Genomic DNA, 26884 nt, shown 5'->3' with positions numbered 1-26884 from the left:
ACCCAGTCAAGAAACAATTTCCTTTCAATGATTCTACTTATCTTTGTGTTAACCTTCTTATAAATGCATGTATAATATTGTCTTCTACACGTTCTTCCTCCGAAGGACACTAAATGGCTTAATTGAATAAAAATTAGAAATGTTGATACCGTTTAAAAATTCCTAATAAAAGCCACAGGAATAAAATTCCGTGTCCCACATACACAATGGACAAACCTTTCAGAGGGGAGATTTTTTGAAAAGAGACCAGAGCTTATTAACTGCTCAATCGGTTGTTACTTTATGAAAGTCAGAAAACCTAATACTGACATAAAGAAAAATAGGTCATTTAAGAGAAAATGACGTTTGAAAGTATAACCAAGCCCCCCCCCCCCCCCCAAGAAACATGTGAAACGATTGATTAAATATTTGGCTTGATAATATAATAATAGACTTGCTAAAGTCTTTGAACTTGCATGTCATTGCCAGTAATGAAAAAATGAGTAATCGGCAGGTGAAATTAGGACTTCAGAAACTTCAGAAAACAAATGGTATACACGATATCATAGCAAAAGCTGGATTCCTATGATTTCCTAATGCTACCGACTTGAAATTTGAGTAAATCATTTCTCATAGCTCTCTTCTACCCTTTTTTTCTCCACACCTTTCTGTCTTTGTCCTTCTCCAGTTGATTCCCTACCCCCTTTCCTTAATCCTCTCGTTGTCCCTCCACTGTTTATCTCCTACCTCCCCTCTTCCCCTGTTGGTTTCCTTTTTTCTTCTCTCCATCCCTTGTCTACTAATCCCCTTAGTAATCTGAGTTTTGAGATAGGCCAAAGCCTTCTCAGTCTAGCCAATATGTTCTGGACGGTAACTCTATCTATAGGCTATTCAAATTTACTTAAAGGGTGTGAAGAATCGCGCAAAAAGAAACGTCGAATGAGGTGTAACAGAAGTGGTAGACACCACCATCGATCCCACAAAATAAGCACATAGCTTGCTAACGTCGGTAATTAGACACTAGTGTAAAATTAAGTCATCGATGAACATCTCAGATCCAGCTAAAGATTACACGTTATCACGTTTCATTACTGGCTGCATTTTGTAGCGACGCGAACAAAACGTCATTTGCAAGCAACAGTAAGATAACTTTTTCAGATGGCCGCGCGGTTTGGGGCGAGTCTTCAATGTCTTTTACTGTGATTTTAAGGCCAAATGACATGCACTTACCATGTTCGGACAAAGGTTTGTAGGAAAAACGACACACTGAAGACATTGCTCGTGGTAACATATCACTCATTTGATGACTGTGACTGAATGTATACATGCATCGAACTTTGTGTACTATTACTTCATAAGGTGGGATATTTTGTCCTGCATAAACTGCTACATACTTTTCAACATTAACATTTATTGAGAAATGCATGCATGCACATACCAATATGGAAGTATAACACAAAAACATGTGTTTGTGTGAACCGGGGGAGGGTGAGGGGCTGCCTTTTCACATTATTTTCCTTGGACAACTATGACAATCTCACGATAAAATAATACAAACAAGTTAAATGTTTATTATGTTCTTTGCAGATACCGGAAATGACACTTTCCAGACATTAATACTTACATAAAACAATCCACTTACTCGAGTCAGTAGAAGAAAGAAAAAAGTTTTCAAAGTTATTTCGTGATTACTAGATTCACTTATATCTCTCTTAAGTCATTGGTAGAAAGACTCATGCAAAATTCCAGTGATTAGCATTAGTCTTTGATTTTAACTTTTCAATTATAACTGTAGGTCTGGAGAGAGTTATCTACCAGAAAGTTAACGACGTCCGAGGCTTCCCCAAAAAACATCTACAGTACTGGTTCCCTTTGTCCGCAAAAGGTCTTTTCTTACACCTTTCCATCACTGGTGTCACACATAACTCGTCCGCATGTCGCAAATGACGACTAAATATTTAACACTCTATCTGAATCTGTTTCGATCTAAACAGCATAATTCGTAGGACAAGACCATGTGGCAATGATTTTTTTTTCTTCCAAATATGAAAGTTACTTTTGGTTTCTGAAAGTAGCTGTCTGAAGCTCATTCAGCTAGTAATGATAAGCCAGCTGTATGCTTGCATTGTGGTTATCCACACAGGTAAATTACTAATTTACTAACATTGGATCACTGTAAACAGTTTAGTTTACGCCTATATAGCTATCGTAATAGTAATCGGTATTGCATCTCAAGTTTTAGTTATATAATACCATAGTTATTTAAAAGTATTTCCGAGGACATCAGGAATCGTGCTTGTATCTGCTTGTATCATGTGAGGGTCTTCAATAAATAAAAAATCAATAAAAAATCAGGCAGGACCCAACACACCCTTTGTTTGAACACTAGATTTACAACCGCTCTGGATTGCGTTTACGCCCACCACGCTATAGATTATCATGTGTGCCTAATTCTATCCAAATATTTAATTCAAAAGTGAGAAGATAAGTTTCTTATTTTAGGACTTGCTGTATATATGTTTGTATTACTGTATGTATATCGTAGTCTATTGATACTTATACTATTGCTTTTCTTATTTCCTTTTAGTCTTTTTCGTTTACGACCTGTGGAAAGCCGAATTTCCGATTGTGGATATAAATTCAAATTCAATTCAATTCAATCTCAAACACATTCTTAAACACTGTGGAATCATCGAATAGATTTGTATCAGTGAGGCAAAAGACTTTTGAGTTAGGCAGTAAATGAATACTGAAATCAGAACATCAATAACCAGTTCTGTTTTTTTTACAGTTTTGTGTTTTACAGTTTTACTTTCTAACAATACTTAGGGGCAACTGATTACCCTTCTGAATCTAATCCTTCCTGATCAATTGGATTATAGTGTTGTGTAGGTTGTCCACAAGACAGTTGAATGAATATCGGAATAGATTCACACAATGTTTGCTCCAGAATAGATATTGCGAATCGTTGTGAGCTTTGGGTTAATCGTGTCCTTTGGGTTCATAATAGGTCATGGTGAAGTTCTGTAACACGTCTTTCGTATAACACACTGTCGAACCTATACAGACTTAACAGCTTCGGCTTTTATTTCAGCACATATTTCACTTGTCGGAGCGGTGATTCACAAGAGTGGAGGATCGGGATCTAGTGGGAGTGTGGGGGGGGGGGGGGTTCTTCCATCCATACCCGTAGCCGGTTATTCAAACGTATGTAAATTGTGGAGAAAGCAATCTAAGCGTCATAACATTTCGTTCTTGTTTTGCCTAACCTTTATTGTGTTTCGGATGAAAGTACATTTCCATTGTGTTTTTGTGGTCGACATAATATCTTTCACTTTCGGAGAAAACAGTGTGCAGTAGCTGTCATCGTGTCGATATATGGTAGTCGAGAAAAGAAGGGGAAGAAAAGTTGAAATAATCAAGGGGGAGACATCAGTATATGTATCCTTGTCAAAGAAATGTTGAATTTCGTTGACGAGTTGCGGTAACAAGCTACACTATCTGTATCACTACATCGATATCCGCCTTCAAGTAACAATTGCCCATCTTAAGTGCTTCCTTCAAAGGTAAGTTTGAATTGGTGTTTTAATAAGTGTTTTACTTTCGCTAAACATATGTTAATATACCACTCATCAGTGCATGTGTTGGAACTGCGAGAGCATTTATTGTATGACTTATGGTTCTCACTCATAAATTCACCAGGTGAGTGGTTCCTTATAATCGTTCTTGTTCAATAAATATGATAAATTATAATACTATGAATCTTAAAGTTATGCAATTATCGGAGTAAACGTTTTGTTGCAGAAATAACAACAAAAGAAAAAATACTAAGCGAGTAAAATGTTGGAAGATTTGGTACAAACATGCATTGACAAGAAGACAATCGTCAGCATTTCAAAGGCGATAGTAATTAAAATTGTCAACAATCCATATCATCAAGCGCTTGCTCAATTTCAACCATGTTTCGTCACGGTCATTTCAGTTATAATAGTAAACTGCGATTGTTACTTATTTCACTGTTTGTGCATGAACAATTAAAATTGTGCGTTTTCTTTGATCATGTTTAGTAGACTAAAGGAAAACAAATTGTTAGGTAAGTTTTATACTCTGATTTTTAATTGAGCAATCTGGCAAAGAGAATATTGGTGATGAGTGTCGGTTATTAATCATATTTTCAATATAAAAATTTGACTTTTAACAGTAACAGTTCAGTTTGAATAACAATAGATCAGCAATTGAATATGTTCTTTTCATTGGACATTCACATTTTAGTTGGAAGTAATGCTGGGACATAGTTCTCTGTTATTGTTTTGTTTTGTATGCACGTGACATCATATGAATATTAAATAACAGTTTTTTAAACAACTTTACAACTGTAATAGTTTTACTACAACTCTGCAAAGACAAGTAGTGTTAGCCCATTGGTTAACGCCGGTGCCTTCTAATCATAAGGTCCCCAGTTCGAGTCACTCCAAGATTAATGTATGCCGTCCAGTTACAGAGTTGTTGACAATTAGAAATTCATATCCATAGACGTTAAAAATGATTCTAAGATAATGACTTTGGTCAGCTTGCGGCTTTGATAAGCCAATGAGGCTTCTTTGCAAGTTCCTGCTTGCAAGGGGAAGTAAAATACATACTTCAAAAATCGTCTTTGAAAGTCAAACATTAGTCGATATATGCTGATAAGTTAGGATATAAAATATGGAATTCAAGTGCCATTAAAAAATTAATATTTTATTATAGACACGCTGTTTCTCTCGCAAACCATGTTGACTCGTGTCTATATTCAATGTAAAACGTACTGACAGCTTATAAATTGTTGAATTTTCAAGGAAGTTGCTGTAAAAGAAGATATGAAACAGTAACATCATACTTCCCCTTTCACATTAATAATGCTTCATTGTTTATTTTTTTTATTTACAATTTAGCCTGTTTTCATTTTCATTCATTGCCTGTCACGTTAAAGTGAGTTAACCGTATGAAAAAAGGTGCAGGTTTATATCATGTGCTTTATCTTCCAATTTTGTTTTTGACTTCCATATCTGTTGCTTACACATGTTCCTGATTCAAATAAGTTTGAGATTTTGGTTCATTGACAATATTAGGTAACATTAACAATATATATATATATATATATATATATATATATATATATATATATATATATATATATATATATATATATATATATATTTATATATATATATATATATTTATATATATATATATATATATATATATACATAAAAATATATATACATATGTATTCCGGCTTGCTTTGAAATCACTTTCTGTAGCCGTCAAAATACGTTGGAATAAATACTATCATGACAAAGACGCAATGCCCAGTTAGGGTTGTCCGAATATGAAAGTTGGGGGTGTCCGTACATACAGCGGGGGCCTGGGCTCAAATCCCGGTAGAGACTGGAAGTTTGTTCACTGTTTTGGAGTTTTCAACTTATTACAATTTCAGTTATAGATAAATATTCCTTTTCATTTGTCATTTATTTCCAAGTCATTTAACAGATTCGGTTCAATGTATCGCTTTCGAGGTCCTGCGCTAGGAATGATAATGATTTCGAGTGGGATAGCACCATGTTTGATATATAGAGTAAGGCAAATTACGTCACTAAAAACAGAACTATAGTATTGTTCAATACAGGTGACAAATTCGAACCTCTGGACGTATTGGACGTATAGATATATTTATCACATATTTATATATATATAATATATATATATATATATATATATATATATATATATATATATTCTAAAACAGAGCGATCATCAGGCAACTTTGAATATGGTATGAGTAACAGGAGAATCCTGACAGACTACCCCACCTTTAAATTGATGAGTTGTGACAAACAGTACGCAGTCTACCCATATTGATAGCCAATACACAAGCATTACCCGAAAGTTCCAATACATTTTCTAAAACAGTACTAATTTTCAATTATGGGTCATTTGTTATTTATATGCCATATATGACACGTCGTGGTGAGGGTCTTAGTCTTTTTTATGTTATCATTTTAATAGAATCTCTAAAATGAAGATTGCCTTGAGTCTGTTATTTCTGATATTGGTGACGGAAAATAGTGCCGTGACTAACGACGCAGAAGAAGGCTACGATATATCGTCTGAAACCAATGGTAAAGGTTTTCTTGTATTTCTAAAGTTTACACGTGACCATTCATTTGTCTTGCTGACTCAATTATATTTTCAGTGAATAATAAACATATGCTTTTGATATGTTATACACAACATGGCAACAATTATTAAAATTGTTGTTTTTAAGTTAATATATAATGTGATTTTAAGAAACCTGATTGAAAGTTAATTACTTCAAAATGGGTGCTGGTAATCGGCAAAATACACATGAGTACAGTTCCTGTGATATCTTGGAAGCTAGGGATATTTAATGGTCGTTCTGAGGGAGTGCAAAGTTGCCGAAAAATAAACATTTATTTTAATATCACATGACTCGAATATATGTTTTTTTTCAGCATACCTTTCCCTTAAAAATAAAGTAAATATATATCACGTTTCAATAAATACCAAATCTCGATAAAATTGCAAAACATAATTACCTTTACGGAGTGCATGATATTTTGATTTGTCAATCTTTAGAACTACCATATGCTTGCGGTTCCAAAGGAATCTGTAGATGTAACGAAACGAGGAAAGGTTACAGTGTTGATTGTTCTAGAAGAAAACTGCATAACTTGTCACTGGTTATTCCATCAAATGTTACATTTGCGTAAGTACGTCTACCTCTCTAATGGTTTCTTCAGCGAAAGTAATTTTACATCTTTAATGGTTAATTATTATTCAACTCATTCAAACTCTCCAGAAATTAAAAGAAACATGGATAGTAACTGCATACATGGTACGTTATACATAATGTAATAACCCCACACAGACCAGTTTATGGAATGGTTGACAAACAACAATTTATTTGAATAAACGGTAAAAAAAAGGAACTTATCAGGCTAAGGTAGAATTCGATCCCTGTCTGTGTCACAGACCGAAGTCCCGATCACTCGACTACAGTGACTTTACCGGTGTGTGTGAAAGCGTATAAACTGGCTTCTTATAACTACCGATGAGGGCGTATCACCCAGTGCTATGATTGTACAAAATGCACCCCTGTTGTATATGTGTGTGTGTGTATTAATTTTGTCGGAATAATATTCTAAAAGTATATGTGGTTTTTATTTATTAAGAATCACTTGTTTGTAGTCTTTAAACATCAATACATCTTTGTAGCATATATGATGATGCATTTCTTATTACACTGTTCATCTCTTATCAGCTGAATATACATACCATAACCTAAATCTTTCACAAAAGTAAAAGGCTGGAGGTGTCCGTATTCATTTACATATTTTCTAATGACTCAACAGTAACTTCTCAAGAAACAACCTCAGTTTGATTCCAAAGGACACCTTTAGATTGACCACTTCTCTAAATTTGTTGTAAGTAACTGTTTCCTTGTCTGATTTATATCTTAACAATATATTAGTTCTCTGTTTCCTTCAACAACAACTACAAAATTATTGCCTTTTCACCCGTTTTTCATGCCTTTATTAGTTTTATACTGTTAAAGGTATGCACTAATTAAACTTGAAAATGATGTGTGTAATAACTTATTAACACGTGTCAGTTGCTGCTGAGAAGGACCTATTTTTAAACGGAAAAGATCAAACACACATTCCTATGCATAATGATTGACTGGACTAACCAGACATCTCTAAAGGTTTCGTCAACATTTCGTTCACATATTTACAACAAGCGGATGACAGTTTACTTTAAAACGCTGAAAAGCTGTCATTTGACCCATCTAACCAAGGTACACTCACTAGTCAGACATTTAGGGACATTTGCTTTGACTCCTCACCAGCCATTCGTAAAATAGTCTTTGGGTAATGAATTAGTATGTTAGTATTTTTTTCCACAGTAGCATCTGCTGACAGGTCTATCATGTGTTACGGTTTTATAGCACACTTCAGTTTATACTGATTGACGGCTTTGTGTTATCCAAAAAAAAAGAGCAACAGTCAATAAAAAGTTAGTACCAGTTTCGTAGAATAACAATGAACGTTTCTTTCCTTCACAACTAATAAAACAAATGCTATTCAAATCCAAACAATGTTTGAGAGAGAAAGTGCGATAATTATTTAATAAAAAAAGCGTGAAACCTGTCAACAGTTATCTTACTTTTCATTAATCTTTCAACGTTTGATTATTATAGTGTCTCATCCCACTTAAGTTGATTCATCATCTATTACAAACCGTTCCTAACAATAACATATATTATAACACATGATTACATGGTGTGAAGATGATCACGATGATGATGATGATGATGATGATGATGATGATGATGATGATGATGATGATGATGATGATGATGATGATGATGATGATGATGATGATGATGATGATGATGATGATGATGATGATGATGATGATGATGATGATGATGATGATGATGATGATGATGATGATGATGATGATGATAATAATGACGACGACGATGACGATGACGATGTTTTGTAAATAGTTTAGTTTATTGCATGCTGGCTGATATCTGCAATGTCACTCTCTTTATTATTTTTATTGTGGAACATCATAATCGTTTTAATATCACAGATTTTTTTTCTAATGACTTCGATACTCTACACGTGTCACGGTTTTATAACACACTTCAGTTTATACTGATTAATGGCTTTGTGTTATTCACAGTACAAACGTATCAAGCAATTTACAGTGGCCTCTCTTAACGTGGCATAGGCTTCTTTACAGATGTGCAAGTGATTTGTCATTGGTGGTATTGGGTTTATAAAAAAAAGAGCAACAGTCAATAAAACGTTAGTAACAGTTTCGTAGAATAACAACGAATGTTTCTTTCCTTCACAACTTATAAAACAAATGCAATTCAAATCCAAACAGTGTTTGAAGTGAAACCTATCAACGGTTGTTTTACTTTTCATTAATCTTTCAACGTTTTGCTATTATAGTGTCTAATTCCACTTTAGTTGATTCATCATCTATACAAACCATTCCTGACAATAACAAAATATACCCAATGCACAACGGACCTGACAGTACTGTTGGTAGTGGTAATAACCAGTATTTGTATTTTAGCTGAACATATGTACGAATTAGTTTAAACCAGTATTGTTGAAATTCCTCTGCAGAAATATTTCAAGAAACAAGATATCAGAGCTTCACGAGGAAACATTCTATGACACAACCCAGCTAACAGCCTTGTAAGCATACTCTCGTTACATTTATTAAATTTTAAAGTTGTCTTCTTTTTTTGTATATTCATAACAGCATCTAACTTTATTTTGGTTTACTTCATTACTTAGTATTAATGATACCACAATTAAATGATAATGTATCTTGACAGCTCTTTATTTACTGCTAAAAGTAGTATACAATCATGTATAATTTAATTTAAGCTATTCATGACTATAATTGGTTTATCTTTAATATTTAACATATGTCATGATGTTTCAAAGTTGTTGTCAGCCTAAATGCTTGTAATAATTTTTTGTCTTCTTTCTATCTCATTTGATTAGTTAATGATTTGGTATAGCTAACGACTAATGATTACAATTTTGTTACGCCTTTGAGAACAAACCAAATACATGATTTTCAATTTAAATTGATAGCATTATAGAATAGTAAGACATATTTAACTCTGCTACTAAGGGCACCTAACACGGATATTTGGTAACATAACAAGATTAGAATTAAATTGACTATGCAATACATGTTTTTATTACTATATAAACTGTTTTAACCCATACTTATTGCTTAATTAGTGTTGATTGCATATATGGTATGTTCTTTAGAAGGTAATATGGATTTCTATCATCGTTACATATCATTTTTACAGTTTGTTTCCATTTTCTTTTACAAAGACATATCAACTACAACGTCTTGACGAAATTACCCACAACAATTTTCAAGAAACTTATACATTTGTCTTTGTTGTAAGTAAATATTAAGGAAATTGCTTGCTGGCAGATATCTGTTATATCACTCTCTTAATTATCATTTTTATTTTGGAACATCATATACGTTTTGAGGTAGGACCCCAAAGTAGATAAAAGACACCAACACACGTGCTGAATATTCAACAAGTTGCGACACTTTTCTAATGCTAATGTTGTACTAAACTCATGTTTCAAAGCATTCGTATTGACAGTATGAACAGTTCCTAACATTTATCTGGAATTATATATATATATATATATATACATATATATATATATATATATATATATATATATATATACATATATATATATATATATATATATATATATATATATATATATATATATATATATATATATATATATGTGTGTGTGTGTGTGTGCTGGTGTTTGTGTGTGTGTGTGTGTTTATAAAAACATCTTTAATATTGAAATACAATACCGAAAATGACACAATCGACGAAATTTCACAATCCTAATTATATAAAATAGATCAATGATACTGATCATGATCGTGATCATCGCCATTGTCATGATAATTATAATAATAACGATATTTATAAAAATTATAGCGATTATTATGACGACGATGATGATGAAGGTGATTATAATGATAATGATCGCCGATATCACAGACACATTTGCTAATGAATTCGATACTCTGTCTAAAGTGAGTGGTTTAAAATATCAACATTAATCAAACTGACACTGTAATTTAATGATAAATGTTTGTCTTTCTAGGGATTTGTCGTATAACAACCTGAAGAGTCTACCGAAAGGACTTTTTGATAACACTACAAGCTTGAAATTGTTGTGAGTTATTTAATAAGCTTCATTATTCAGGATTAACAAAATATTCCTGAGATATTATCATAGTAATCGATTCGTCACTTGGATATAATCTACAAGTTAATATCACTTGATATGTCACAGCAGGTATGATGGACTAACAAATAACAAAGTAAGCGAGACCGAAAGATAGATATAGATATATATGTATATCTATATATATATATATATATATATAATATATATATAAATATATATATAAATATATATATATATATATCTATATATATATATATATATATATTTATATATATAAAAATATATGAGTTTATGCATTTTCGAAAAAAAGTTTTGTTACTTGTAAGTCTATCATATCTGCATTGAAAAATCTAGTAATATTAACTATCAGAATTTTATTTTTCAAAGTGAAGTATTGATTACTATGAGAATATCTCAGGAATGTATTCGTCAGCCTAAATGCTTGCATTATTTCTCATTTTATCTTTTTTATTTGATTATTGAGTGAAATATTAAAGCTAACAACAATAATATTTACGATTTTGCTACGCCTATAAGAAAAAAAAACCAACAACATGCTTTGCTAATTTGAATTTGATTGCATCCGAAAAGGGTAAGACATTTAACTCTGTCTTTGTGCTACTGAAAGCACCGAACACAGATATTTCCTACCATAACAAGATTAGGAGCGAGTTGACTATGCAATATATGTTTTTTTTATCAATATAACAACTATTTTCAACACATATTTATCACTTTATTAGTGATGATTGTATTCATTGTATGTTCTGTGTGAGGTTATATGGATTTCTGTCATGGTAACATACAATTTTGTTCCTTTCTTTACTTAGATATATCAACGACAACCTCTTGACGCAATTACCCAAAAACATTTTCCAGAAACTTGTACATTTGTCTACCTTGTAAGAAAATATTAAGTAAATTGCATGCTGGCAGATATCTGTAATGCCACTCTCTTTATTTTTATTGTCGAACATCTTATACGTTTTGATGTAGAACCGCGAATTTAGAAAGGAAATATACCAGCACATGTTCTTAATATTCAGCAACCTTGCGGACCTTTTCAAATAATAATACTTCACTAAACTCTTGATAAAATCAGTCGTATTGGCAATATGAACAGATCATATCATTTATCTGATAAAAAAACATGTTACTCGAACTGCTCATACTAACAATACAAGTTCTTTGAATTGGTATATAAAAGTAGAGATTAGAACAAATAAGGACACAATTGGGTGTTAATATCAAATGAGAGGTAAAAGTAATTAACTTTTTATGAAGCTTTAAGACCAAAGTATGTAAATATGCTCATAACATGCGCAAGAAATTGCATTTAAGTGAATACTTTGTATCTTAATCATTTTAGGAGGTTGTGTTATAACAACATCAAAGAGCTCTCAGAAGACATCTTCAATGGAAATTCGAACCTTAAAGAACTGTGAGTAACCTACTTCAATATATATATATATATATATACATATATATATATATATATATACAAACATATATATACATATATAAATAGATATATATATATATATATTAATATAAATGAACATCGTAATGAGTTGGAAAATCAAGAACAGTGAAAAAAATTTCAGCCTCCACTGGGATTTTATACATATGATAATGATAAAGAATATGATAATGATAATAATTATGATAAAAACAATGATAATCATGATGAAATTATGATGATCACCGATATTACAGAAACATTTTGCTAATAATTCCGATGCTCTGCTCACATCGAATTGTTTGTAATAACTATGTGGAACACACTTACACTGTCAATTAATGACAAATGTTTCTTTTACTCAGGGATTTGTCGTATAACAGTCTGACGAGTCTACCGAATGGAATTTTTGATAACACTACAAAATTGAAATTTGTGTGAGTTATTTACTAAATTTAAGTATATTTGATTCTGCATTTGTGCTCTATTTAGTGTAGGGAAAGAGACTGATGGAGAGAAAATATAGTTATGCTATAGTAATTTGCTCAAAGTCTCAACAAAACCCAAGAAAAGGGAAAATTAACACGTGTTACCGTGCATTTCGAATCATTTGATTTGATTTATTTTGTTTTTTTCACGTGCAAATATACATACAAATATACATACAAAAAATCATAATAAATCAAAATAAATAAGAGTAAGAAAGACAGCGATAAAAGACACAAAACATGTGCGCATGTTCTGCATACGTATATCTGGTACTCAATTTCACCAGACACATAACAGTTAGCGGTTTCAGGTCCACGCTCTCTTCACCTCTCTCTTTTCTTTGATGCTCATTTTTATGGTTTGCCTGCAACTATCATTAACGCATAACGATGACTTAGATAACACTGTTACTACAGTTATAACTGTTTTAAGTTAAAAGTCTTGCTTCAATGCCATGTTTGAAATTTTCTTACGATTTTAATACAGTAATCACTGCTCATTAGTTACTTGTCTCATCCACACGCCCGGTACATTGTACACATCACACACCTATACCCACCAAATGTGAGCCTGGTTAATTCTACACACCAGCACATATACTCACTAAATGTGAGCCCTGCAAATAGTACATACCAAACACCTATACTGAAGGAAAAAAGAAACCCTCGTAGCTGGTCAATATTAACAAATGTAGAAGGTACCTCAGAAATTCTTGACATAACAATCACAATGATGTTGAAATATTAGAGAGCGGACGCGTTGTTCAAGTAGAAGGTATTCAATTGCCATTCACTCCGGGCGTTCTTCGTCAGATTTAGATATTATAGCAGACTCTGTAGTAAATTTAAAATAATTTGTAACATTCCATTGATGAATCGCTTAGCAACATTCAATTGATGAATCGCTTAGCAACATTCTATGATTTTCTTTCTCTGACAGGTCAATTTGCAACACCCAAATAACACATCTCCCGCCGGACTGTTTTCGACAAATTGAAGCTTTGAAAGTTTTGTAAGAAACAGGAAAAGGAAACAAGAAGTCGTTTAAAATTAAAACATCATAGGGTTCTTCTTTATTCCTTTGAAAATATTATTTTTCACAATTTATTTGTAATGCAAGCGATATCTGGGTACCTGTGTACAATGTGTTAAATAACACATCGTGAAGGGAAATGCAAGAAATGAAAACAAAAAAACTTATATGTGTCTACTAGGTCAAAGTTTTGAAATGATTAAAACAGAACTCATGACTGTTAGATCTTTCAGAGGTACCTAGATGTACATTACTTTTATACCATGTTTAAAATAACAATTAATCTTTTACACTAATTTTCGTACTTGCTTTGTACAATTATTATGTAAGTTCCATTTGGACAAATATCATATCTGGTGGCACCGCATGAAAATGTGATTATGGTGGCTAATTTGTTGATGGTTAGGTCGTATTAAATTGTTTCTCCTTTTGTCATTTCAGAAAACTACATGAAAATGAATTGACAACATTTTCGAAATCTATGTTTGCTAAAAATATTTCGTTAACACACTTGTGAGTACTTCAATGTCTAAGAACTAACAGTAAGCATTGTTGTATACACGTGATGTTGCCACTAGTTTCTGACTTCCTGCTATCAGGTATTTAATGATTGTAGATGATTTACACAAGGCTTGTTATTTCATATATAAAATATCATACAAATATGCGGTATATTAAATTAATACACATGCACACATCATCTTCTCTTCGATATATTTAAGCTTCGAATGCCTTTTCGATTGGTAATGCACCAGTATTTTCAACGCAAAGTTTGATATCAGCATATATGTACATACATACAATGTGCTCAAAATGTTGAAAAATGTACAAGGAAGTTGGACATTGATAATGATAAGCAGTAGTGGTTCTCGATTTGTTTTGACATGTGTGCATACTAAGAAGTTTTTTTCCCAATCCTTGAAACGAATGTTAATTTTGGTGTCTTTATCTTCCAACAGAGATTTGTGTGATAACAATATAGCACGACCAACTGCGGACTTCTTCCCCGAGACTAAAAGATTGTAAGACAGTAGTTTTAGCTGTGTATCTATATTACTCCATTTATGTGAAATGTAAATATTGCGTCATTCCTATAAACTAACATACTGTAAAACCCACATATGACTAACTGTCTCACTGAGAGATCTAAAAGTGGTAAAATATAATTGCCTGCTGCTAATTAGCGAGATAGTATAATATGTGTCACAGGGATGTTTAATCCACGCATAGAGAAATTTGTGTCAGACAAGGATTGTTTGCCTTATACTCTTGTAGTTCATACCTTGTTAAACCTTTTCGCCTATTCATATCACATTGACTGATACGTTGCCATCAGCATGTACCTGATCTAAAAGTGTCCAAATGTCTAACGAAGTTCACACGGTAACAAATAGCGGTGCACACTTATCTTTTCGATTATGTTGTTATGAGGGATGCTTAAGAATAACAGGAGCACAGATACTGTTGTATATTACGTTGATGATAGTCATTGTATTTAACAGCACTGTGTGTTACAGATTCACTTTTCTCATGGAAATATTGTTTGCAATAATCGTTATCACAATATAAAATGACGCACCTCTTTACAACTAGGGCAAATAACATATTCCTTCGGTTTACCTCTTTCTCTTAATTTTAAAATGCTTGTTTCAAATAACATAGCCTACATACCGGAAGGCATGTTTCAATCTCTCAAAAATCTGAGCGACATGTGAGTAATAATATCTTACAAACTCTTTGTGCACTTGTTTACTTATTGCTGCTGCTGCAATTATCTTTATCTAACTTTTACCAAACACATTTGTTTTTCGACAGATACCTTTCAAACAATAAAATTGAAACTCTATCGAATACCTCATTGCTTGGTTTGAACCTTGTTCACCACATGTAAGTTCTACCAGCTGTTTGCTTTATAAGGTTTCATTTTCATATTTAACAAAATTCGGTTGTCTATATTTGAAATAGGCAAATCATTAATATTACCCAATATTACACAAACTAATATATTGCGATCTTCCTTGAAGATTTCACAAGAATTATAATATTGAGACCTTCTTCACAAGAAATGTACTCATTATTTCGTTTAGAACCTTTTATGGAAACAATCTTTCATCTCTTCCCGCCGGGCTGTTCGCGACAATCAACTTGACATTCAGTTTGTAAGTTCAGTGTATATTTGATTCATTGCGGCAACTGGTGAGCGTAATGTCCAATGTATTATTATCTTTCTTAGCAGAGAAAAATATTATCGACCACTGTTGACATTTACTCGCAGTAAATGTTAATTGCACTTTATATTTTCTTTGGGCTTAAAAAATGATCGTGTGCGAATATTACTAGTAAAAATGTATTCTTCCATGTGTTAGTTGTGATGACACCGTTAAGCAGTAGTTACTTTTCACAGATGAGTGGTGTCTCCTTACAACAGTGCAATACATATATGTACTCTTAGCTCCTATAAATCGTATTTCTTTTTCATTTTTTCGAATATTCAGGGACTTGTCGAACAATAGTCTATCGATAATTCCGAGGGGACTCTTCAGTGCTTACGGTGGAAATCACGGGCTGTTGATATTACAACTGCATAGAAATAATCTTACTTTTCTATGGAATGATACTTTCCAGGGATTAGGCAGTTTAGCATACCTGTAAGAATTCAACGCTATCATGATTTTATACCAAATGGATCGTTGTAAGCTAGTCTCTTTAGACATAGTTGAAAAGACACACACATATAAGTTTTTCAAGTTTTTCTTAAGTGATATATTTAGTACTATGGAACACACATTTAGCAGATCATCAAATACGTTCTTCACTAAAAGATTTCGTAACGCTTTCTGACAGAATACTATATGTTAGTTGCCGTAGTTTGAAGTTTCAAAGTTTGTATATTACTAAGGATCGTTGGGCTCCGCTACCACATTCATTATTTTGAACACGGTTGCTTAAGGAATTTACAAGAGTAGTATTGGATGAAATGCCCGTACATGTTATTTACTCTCATCTGCCTGCAAGATAAATGGATGCTTCCACAGTAATCATTTTCTATTATGTTTTTGCAGAGTTCTTAACAGGAACCTAATTCATTCCATCGCAGAACGAGCCTTTTTGGGCACAAATCTCACATGTTTGTAAGTAAACTTTATTTTTCTGTACATCTAAGCTTTAGACGAGTGCTGCAAAATCCTTGTAAAGTTATGAATTATTAACGTTATTGATCTCTAATACAGATACCTGGTTGCGAATAACATCTCGAATGTTTCCAACAACTCGTTTGCTCTCGAAAACATTCATATGTAAGTATACACGTGCTTGGGAACAAACAGAGTTTCACAATGTTTATTATATGTAAACGTTTTAATATAATTTAAAGTTTTATCCCAAGTCCTATGACAAAGGTGACACGCGTTAACGGGTCGTTGATACCTGAATTTATACTATAACTAACTGGTTGTACATTATTGATAGTTGACATTTATTGATTACAAAAAAAAAACTATATTCGAATGACACTGTTATCTTCCATAAATATTAATAATATTTTATTATGGAATGTAATGATGGTTGCATTGTTTATAATTTACAACTCGTATCACATTGTTCATTTACTTAATTAAAAGCGGGATTTCTCTTGAAATCCCTTCCCTGTAAAGCTGTTTGATTTGTAAACGATGAAACTGATGTGTGGTTCTTAGTTACTCGGTATTGCATTCACTGTGGCTTCTGACTTACATTCCAACGAACAATGACTATTAGGGATCGCCATAAACTAAGGACTGGATAGCTCAGTTGGGAGAGGACAGGATTACTTACTTGAAATCATAGGTTCGAATCCCTTTCAAGCCAAAGCATTTCCTAGGCAATTTTCCGATGTTCATATACTTTGTAATTGATTACATGGGGACATATGACATATTTTACTACAATAATATTCTAATGAGAAGGAGTACATACACCATATGATTATACCCGATAATATCTGTATGGAAGTTACGATGTGTGTTTTTATATTCCATAGCCACTTGTACAAGAACAAGATCCTGAATATTTCCCAAGTAGCGCTGAACGGAGTTGGAAATGGAAGCACCTTGTGAGTGCTTTAAACATGTATCAGCTTGATCATATCATTGTTTAATACATTTTTCTTTACAATTCAATTTTTGTTCTTTATTCTAAAATCAATACATATTTTCTCAGGAACCTTATTCGAACGACAAAAGTAAAGAAGTATAAAAAAAAATCATCTGAGATAAATCTGCAGACATGCTCAAGACGATTCATTGTATGTTAATGAAACAGAGAACTATCTTGTGCTACGAAATATGAGAGGGCTTCTTTTTTTTGTCTTGTTAAGATATATGAACTGCAACCAACTAGGGAGACTACCTTTGTCTACAAACGACAATATGTAAGTTTTATTCGCTTTCTCAGTGTCTTTGGTTCACTTTTGCATTATCTTTGAAAGGGAATTGAAGGCAGCACGCAATCATAATCCTAATTGTTGATGTGAACATAGGTTTTACAATGGAAGCACTTCTTGATCCCAAGAACTAATCTAAAATTTAGCACCGACTTTTTGAAAGTTGAGAATGGTGCCGTTGGCGCTCATTTGGGTTGATTGAACAAAATCGCTGGAGATCGCCATAGATAGTGTCTTTGGTTTAATTTTAATTGTTTTATCTTACCCTTTCTCCTAACATATCAATATCATCAAAACATAAAAGCCGGTTCCCAAGTTTATAGATATATGCGTAATTTTTGTTGACAATACAGAAAATTATTTGCCAAATATTTACTAAACATGTTCACTAGTACATATCATTTATAAATCGAAGGAAGCAATGATCTTAGCATAGTAAAAGACAATTTTCTAATATCAAGAAAAGCACTTCCTGCCTGATTTTTATCCCATTTTACTGATTTTCTAAGTATCGTCTAAGCATGCACTGGTCTACATTTTCAGAGTTATCAATAATTCATTACATGTAACGTTAGTCTTAAGTCTAAGTTTTAAGCTCATGTACTTCAAATATCATTTAATTCAAGCTGAGCAAGTATGCACACAGTTCTTAACATGCCACTAAGGACTGGAGATGTACTAATATTACCCCAATTTTCAAAAAGGGTGATAAGTCTAAGCTCTGTTATTATAGGCCCGTTAGTTGCACTAGTGTTGTTTTTAAGGTCATGGAGTCTATTTTTAAAAAGTCTATGGTCTGTCACTTCAGCAGTCAGTCTTTGATCAGAGAGTCTCAACATGGCTTTGTCAAAAAAGGTCTTGTCTCACTAAATATCCTTGAGTTTATGGAAGATGTAACAAGCTCACTCAATAGGCAGAAGTCTGTAGATGTAGTGTTACTGGATTTCCAGAAGGTCTTTGATAAAGCTCCCCACCAGCGTCGTTTACTTAGGTTGAAGAGCATGGGTGTCAATGGGAATTTATTGTCTTGGGTCGGGAATTGGCTTGGTAATACGGAACAGAGGGTGGTAATTAAAGGCTGTGCTTCTTCTTGGCAGGACGTTACTAGTGGGGTTCCACAAGGGTCTGTATTGGGTGCCTTGTTGTTTGTTGCCTATATAAATGACATCGACGCAGATATTTTGTGTACAGCTAAGAAGTTTGCTGATGACACCAAATTGTATTCTGAGGTATCTTCCAAAAGCGATTCTGAGAAGTCTCAAACGGATTTGGATAACATTTTTGTGGTCTCAGGGGTGGCAAATGCTTTTTAATATTGACAAATGCAAGTTAATGCACATTGGTGGTAGCAACCAAAAGTTTCAATACAATTTTAATGGTGTGGAGTTACAGGAGGTCTCTATTGAGAGAGACCTAGGTATCTACATTGACTAAACTCTGCAACCTTCTAAATATTGCCTTGAAGCTGCTAAAAGAGGTTATAGGGTTTTAGGTATGATCAAGATGAATTTCAGTTTTCTGAAAGAGGACATCGTAGTTAGGCTTTATGAGCAGTTGGTTAGGCCTCATCTGGAGTATGCTGTGCAGGTTTGGAACCCATATTTTGCTAAGGATAAGGATGTACTTGAAAAGGTCCAGAGGAGGGCTACTAGGATGATTAGTTCCTTAAAGAGTGTTCCTTATAACAGGCGGTTACAACTGTTGAATCTCACCACAGTGGAGCTTAGGGGGTTACGTGGGACTTGATCCAGGTTACCAAGATTGTGTTTGGTTTCGACAGTTTATCCTTTACCGACTTTTTCATAATTGCTAACAGTAGTTGTACCATAGGTCATTGTCTTAAACTCCAAAAGTCACATAGTAGGATTAATATTCTAATAGGGTTGTGAATGAGTGGAATGGTTTGCAAGTAGTGTCAATGGGTTTAAGAATGCTTTGGACAAGCACTTAAAGCATTGTTATTGGGACTGAGTGTTTGTGTCTTCGGTTTTTTTATTTTCTCTCTTTATGGTCCTTGATTGGGACTTAAGTGTCCCGCCTGATCCTTTTTTCTACTAAACTAAACTAAACTGAACTGAACTGAACTGAACTGAACTGAACTGAACTGAACTGAACTGAACTGAACTGAACTGAACTGAACTGAACTGAACTGAACTGAACTGAACTGAACTGAACTGAACTGAACTGAACTGAACTGAACTGAACTGAACTGAACTGAACTGAACTGAACTGAACTGAACTGAACTGAACTGAACTGAACTGAACTGAACTGAACTGAACTGAACTGAACTGAACTGAACTGAACTGAACTGAACTGAACTGAACTGAACTGAACTGAACTGAACTGAACTGAACTGAACTGAACTGAACTGAACTGAACTGAACTGAACTGAACTGAACTGAACTGAACTGAACTGAACTGAACTGAACTGAACTGAACTGAACTGAACTGAACTGAACTGAACTGAACTGAACTGAACTAAACTAAACTAAACGATTATGCGGAATGATAACATTGTAACATAAATAAACAACATTGACATAAAATTAACATCATAAATTAAAAGATGACATTCACATCCTCCCACTCTGTCTGTTTCCTTCGTTTTTCTTCTCTCATTATAGCATATGTGTCAACGATGAAACTTTTCCCTCTTTGGAATTTCCTTCGAAAGGTACTTTTGCATTGTTAGTGTCATCCTATGAGAAGCAAGGCTTCGAATGCCAAAATATTGGTAAAGGCATGAGTGAATGTAGACCATGTCCAACGGGTACACTTGGTGGAGGATTTCGCAAGAAGTGTAGAGGCTGTCCGAAAGGTGCCGTAAACATTTGAATTTCAATCTAAAGTTCATTCTAACCAATTATAAAGCCATTTAGTCCCACTTACCCGCTTCTTGTGTCTTAGATATGACGTATATCATTTATTTCATTTTGTGTGAGGTAAATTCTCCTTTTTTTATTTTTATAGATGAGCATGTTATTTTGTATCAAGTATAAAAATCACTTCGTTTCCTAAACAGCTGACTAACTTATAATATCTTCTAATGCCCTGCACTTAAAGACATTTTTCAAAATTAAGATGCTAGATCGACTAAATGATCTTCCATTCTAGTTCAATTACTCTACCCCGAACTTAAATTAATCTCTGCATTTTTACGATTAGGTGGATTTTACCAAGACGAAATAGGAAGCATTGAATGCAAAACCTGTAACGATGGAAATTTTGTAGAAAAAGGCAGCGGTTCTTCTTTAGTCCAATGCAAAGTTTGCCCTGAAGGAACGGACAAAAATGTATCCGCTGGCTATCGAGCTTGTGTATGTAAACAAAATTACGCTCGAAAGCATCGGTTTGGGGAATGTTTTCTTTGTATTGCCGACGGCTTAAATTGTTCTGAAGATTACATATCAATTTTACCCGGCTTTTACTGGAACTGGTCTTTTCCGAATACAAAACCAGATCAGTACTTGAAATTTGTGAAGAATCTAGAAACTAAGACCGACGACTATGATAACACAACGATGCAGTATGGATACTCTATGCCGTTTGTTTATCGTTGTCCTCGAAATAGGAGTTGTGACAGTAAAGACGGTCTTCCAATGTATGGTAACGACAACTGTGCTGCTGGTTACACCGGTTGGATGTGTACCAAATGTCGATCGGGATATTATTCGGTTCTGAGTTCCTGTCATCCTTGTCCCAGTAAATTATGGGTGCTGGTAGTGTTCCTTTTTGTTGTTCTCTCGTGCGTTGCTCTACTTTCGTTCATTGTCTGGAAGAAAAACAAGATAAGCAACCAAAGATCTGTGATTGACAAGCTATCGTCAAGAATAAAGATTGTTCTCGGCTTTTATCAAGTGATTGGTGATTTATTCGAGACTTTCCACAACGTACAATGGCAAGGTCCTCTATTAATTTTCGGTGAATTTCTATCAATGGTAGTTGCAGATTTCTTTCAAGTCTTTGTTCGTCCTCAATGCATCAATGAACAATTTGAGATAAATCCTTTGCTTCAGTTTACAATTGTTCTAATATTTCCAGTTGCATTAGTCATCACGTACCTTTATCTAAGTTGTACAGTCTATTTCATATCAAAGTGCGGATTCTTCTCACTCACTCTTCGACAAAGGGCCAAACAGACAGTTTCAAAGCTGTTCACCTTAGTTGTCCTTGTGCTGTTTGTGACGTACACACCAACTTGCAATTCCATTTTCGCGGTATACCCAGCAGCGTGCTCTACGTTCAAATTATACAGCGTCGGCAATGAGTCCATAACTCTTCTTCGAGCAGATTACGGCATCAATTGTAAAGATCTTGACTCCTATCATGTTGCGGCATACATTGCTACAGCGGTGTACGTTGTTGGGTTTCCATTGTCGCTGTTCATTTTGCTACGAAAATATCATTCCAAAGGCAAACAGGCTACAACTTATGCCGATTTCGATTGCAGTTATGGTGGCTCTATTGACGAAACCACTCCACTGGTCACCGGGACCGAAAGGAGAAAATATGACTCCCCAGTTTGGTTCAGTTTTCTCTGTGAGAATTACAAGAGTCAGTTTTGGTACTGGGAGGTCATTGAGTTGACCAGGAAGGTCACACAGACTGTGATGGTTACACTGCTTGGATGGCATAACTCATTGACACAGCTCTCAACCATCGGGATGTCGGTTCTGTTTCTGACTCTTCATGCTAAATACAGTCCAATGAAAAACAAATTTGAACAGAGGTTACAGGTAAGTCCAGATAAGCAAAGCCATGTCACCATCTTCGTTGCATTATCATTCAGATGTTATAATTACTAACATCAAATCTTTTATGAAATTGATTCAGTGTAATGAACACGGAACACGGATAATAATAATAATGATGATGATGATGATGATGATGATGATGATGATGATGATGATGATGATGATGATGATGATGATGATGATGATGATGATGATGATGATGATGATGATGATGATGTTGATGATGTTGATGATGATGATGATGATGATGATGATGATGATGATGATGATGATGATGATGATGATGATGATGATGATGATGATGATGATGATGATGATGATGATGATGATGATGATGATGATGATGATGATGATGATGATGATGATGATGATGATGATGATGATGATGATGATGATGATGATGATGATGATGATGATGATGATGGATGATGATGATGATGATGATGATGATGATGATGATGATGATGATGATGATGGATGATGATGATGGATGATGATGATGATGATGATGATGATGATGATGATGATGATGACGATGACGATGACGATGACGATGACGATGACGATGACGATGACGATGACGATGACGATGACGATGACGATGACGATGACGATGACGATGACAATGACGATGACGATTATGGTAATCATACTCTGCCAAAAGGCGAGTGATTTGTCTCGAAAGTATTTCAAATATGTTCTTTTCTAGTATCACTGTCAGTAAAAAAAAGAAGGAAACTATAAATGGAATATATGTTAAATATGAAGTTTATAGACACAATACCTCAAATTTCATATAACAACTAGTAAGTGAGCATTCTTTGTATTGATTACATTTTGGTTCCTAGTTCTTCATTTGTCATCCAAAAAATAGTCAGTGAACAGTCATTATATTGATTAAATCTTGATTTCATTGCAGTTTTTTTCTTTGGCTGCGATATTTATAAATATCATGATTGTGTCTGTACGAGTGAGCTCCGAATACGGTACAGCAATATATACTGGTCTCTTTGTTCTCGATATTTTTATCATATTTATCGTCTCAGGTGAGTAATGTTTAAATAAATGTCAACATAACCCAATCACATTGAAACGAGCTCTGAGTGTGTTTTCGGTCTGAAAGTAATTTGCCCTGTAACCTTAAAGTGAAATCAAGGAATCGAACACATATTCCATTGGTAATAATGGATAGTATCGTTATATTTCTTCTTTGTCGGAGGCTAATTCATATGCATTAAGAAATGCATGTTGCATTCGATATCGTCATAACATTTCCATGATACAATGTACAAGTGTGTTTGATTGTTATCTTATTTAGACACTCCGACCATTCTTGAAAGAAAAAAAAAAACATAATGTTGCTCCTGCTTTTCTATAACAGCCGAGTTTTTATTAAATCTTTTTGTCAAGTGTAAATCTTGTCGCCACGTGGTATTATTTTTCTCAAACTAAAGTTCCAACACGCGCTAGGGCTGCTAACACACATCTGCGTGCTGCAAATACAATTGTCCATTACGTTGAGTAACATTGAAGAATACAAAGTTTAAAACAGAGTTTTTACATTTTGAGAACTGTGTTATTTGATTGGAGATCATTCTTTAGTGCATTCTGAGACAACTTCTGTTGAAAAGAAAATATCGTGTTATGATATCGGACATTCATTTTTCTTTATAATTACAGCTGAGGCACTCCTTCTAATCATCCGATTCCTCGCTCGAAACTTTAAACGTTCTAACAGTGATTAACAACGACGTTTCTAAACTGATGACTAATAAGGCTCATGCATATCTGTATTTTAAATAAGATGTATATATTAGCATTGACCACAGTTTGTAGAAATATTCAAACCAACATATCACCATGGGAGAGAAATGGTCACTCTCCGTGAGATGTAGAGGCCTTTTGAATGGCTGTCTTTGCATTTCATGTACCTCCAAGTGAACTGTTAGAAAATGGTTAGTTTTTGCAACAATTCTATACGTACACACGCCCATTTTTCAAATAAATAGTTAAATATTTAGTAAAATATGATGTACTCGAACACTTTCTATAAAGTCAGTTGTAGAGAACATACGTCAGAAATAGAACTTTGAAAATAACTGTATATATCTATATTGGGCTGGCTTTACGGAAAACATCTGTACATACATTTTACTTTGTAAGACTGTGTATAATTATAGTTGTTTCATTTAGCATACATGGTAGAACCTGCACGTTGAGACCAGTCTCTACATTATAACACTAGCCTATATATAGCCTATGGCGCCAAAACATTTCCTGTAATATAATGTTTACCCACTAACCTGTATGCAATTCACTCTATATAACACTATATATCTATATGGAAAAATTTACAAATGTATATGTGAAATATGGTATGAAGACGTCTAAAGATGAAAATCTGCAGTTAACCAAGGCGAGGAAAACAATTTCACTCGGATCTTTTTTTATCATTTCTGGTGACAGATCACCGTTTATTAAGTCGTGTAATTCAGAAACTGTTATCACAAATCTTATCGTAAGGAGAACTCTTTTTCATGTTTAATAACGTCTTCACGGAAATTATAAATCCGTTAAATGGTCATTTTCGCTATTAAATATACATGACGGCATCCGGATAAATTTAATTATTTCCTGGTAAGAATCAAATTCTCATGTGACGTAGACCCTTTCCTTTACTGCATTTCTTCGCCAATGGACCCTGTTGGATCTTCAACATTAGAGCTTGTGTTTCATATAATATATCAATGTACCCTGTTGGATCTGAAACACAAGTGCGTGTGTTTCATTTAATACATCACTGGAGCCTGTTGGATCAGAAACATGAGAGCGTGTGTTTCATTAAGTATAACACTGGTACCTGTTGAGTATGCAGCATGAGAGCGTGTGTTTCATTTAATACATCGCAGGAGCCTGTTGGATCTGAGATATGAGGACGTGTGCTTTACTAATTATATCACTGTTCACTGTTGGATCTGAAACATGAGAGCGTGTGGTTCCTTTAATACATCACCGCACCATATTTATATATTAAGGAAGAATCCCCTATCTTTACCGAAATGGTTAGTCTTCTGCTTAGGCAACATCAAATCTCATTTCGAATACTTAAACATTAACTAAATTGTATCCACGTTTATTATTCGTTGTATCATTGGGATAATGCTGTTAACATAGAAATATTTGTATATACAATAGTCAAACATTGTCGAATTTCACAATTACTGACCTGCAGAGCGTTTGCCTACGATTCAATTCTGTCTTTTTGATCATGCTTTTTACCGTACTTGCTGTGAGTTAATCTGAATGAAAGATATAGCAAAGCTTTGCTAATTAAATCGTCACTTCTTTTACACTCTCATAATGTAATTATAATTAATGCAAAGTCGTCTTGCTTAACTATTCATTATTAAGTAGATCAATATAGTACACTTGATACCCAATAAATTTAACCAGTCAAGAAACAATTTCTTTTCAATGATTCTACTCATCTTTGTGTTAACCTTCTTATAAATGCATGTATAATATTGTCTTCTACACGTTCTTCCTCCGAAGGACACTAAATAGCTTAATTGAATCAAAATTAGAAATGTTGATACCGTTTAAACATTCCTAATAAAAGCCACAGGAATAAAATTCCGTGTCCCACATACACATGAAAGTATAACCAAGCCCCCCCCCCCCAAGAAACATGTGAAACGATTGAATAAATATGTGGCTTGATGATATAATAATAGACTTGCTAAAGTCTTTGAACTTGCATGTCATTGCCAGTAATGAAAAAATGAGTAATCGGCAGGTGAAATTAGGACTTCAGAAACTTCAGAAAACAAATGGTATACACGATATCATAGCAAAAGCTGGATTCCTATGATTTCCTAATGCTACCGACCTGAAATTTGAGTA

The 26884-nt window shown here is 33.8% G+C and overlaps 1 protein-coding gene across 4 annotated transcripts; it reads left to right on the top strand.

Moving 5' to 3' along the window:
- Window positions 1-3283: 3283 nt before the first annotated feature.
- LOC139982390 (uncharacterized) lies at window positions 3284-26439 on the top strand. Of its 4 annotated transcripts, XM_071995191.1 has the most exons (25): window positions 3284-3545; window positions 4047-4072; window positions 6025-6137; window positions 6616-6745; window positions 7392-7463; window positions 9189-9260; window positions 9921-9992; window positions 10740-10811; window positions 11657-11728; window positions 12196-12267; window positions 12651-12722; window positions 13714-13785; window positions 14248-14319; window positions 14766-14828; window positions 15469-15693; window positions 15894-15965; window positions 16302-16454; window positions 16869-16937; window positions 17037-17102; window positions 17825-17896; window positions 18161-18214; window positions 20852-21045; window positions 21393-22963; window positions 23901-24027; window positions 24662-26439. In XM_071995191.1, exons 3-25 carry the CDS (start codon window positions 6035-6037, stop codon window positions 24724-24726), a joined length of 3612 nt encoding a protein of 1203 aa, XP_071851292.1. In that variant the 5' UTR covers window positions 3284-3545; window positions 4047-4072; window positions 6025-6034; the 3' UTR covers window positions 24727-26439. The 4 variants fall into 4 exon arrangements, with proteins under 4 accessions (XP_071851292.1, XP_071851291.1, XP_071851293.1 ...); XM_071995190.1 differs by lacking the exon at window positions 4047-4072 and having other exon boundaries at window positions 3289-3545; XM_071995192.1 differs by lacking the exons at window positions 3284-3545; window positions 4047-4072 and adding an exon at window positions 3595-3681 and having other exon boundaries at window positions 15622-15693.
- Window positions 26440-26884: the final 445 nt, after the last annotated feature.

This window comes from Apostichopus japonicus, chromosome 16, assembly GCF_037975245.1.
Source record: "Apostichopus japonicus isolate 1M-3 chromosome 16, ASM3797524v1, whole genome shotgun sequence".
NCBI classification, from domain to species: Eukaryota; Metazoa; Echinodermata; class Holothuroidea; order Aspidochirotida; family Stichopodidae; genus Apostichopus; species Apostichopus japonicus.
This window is presented reverse-complemented; position numbering and strand designations above follow the sequence as displayed.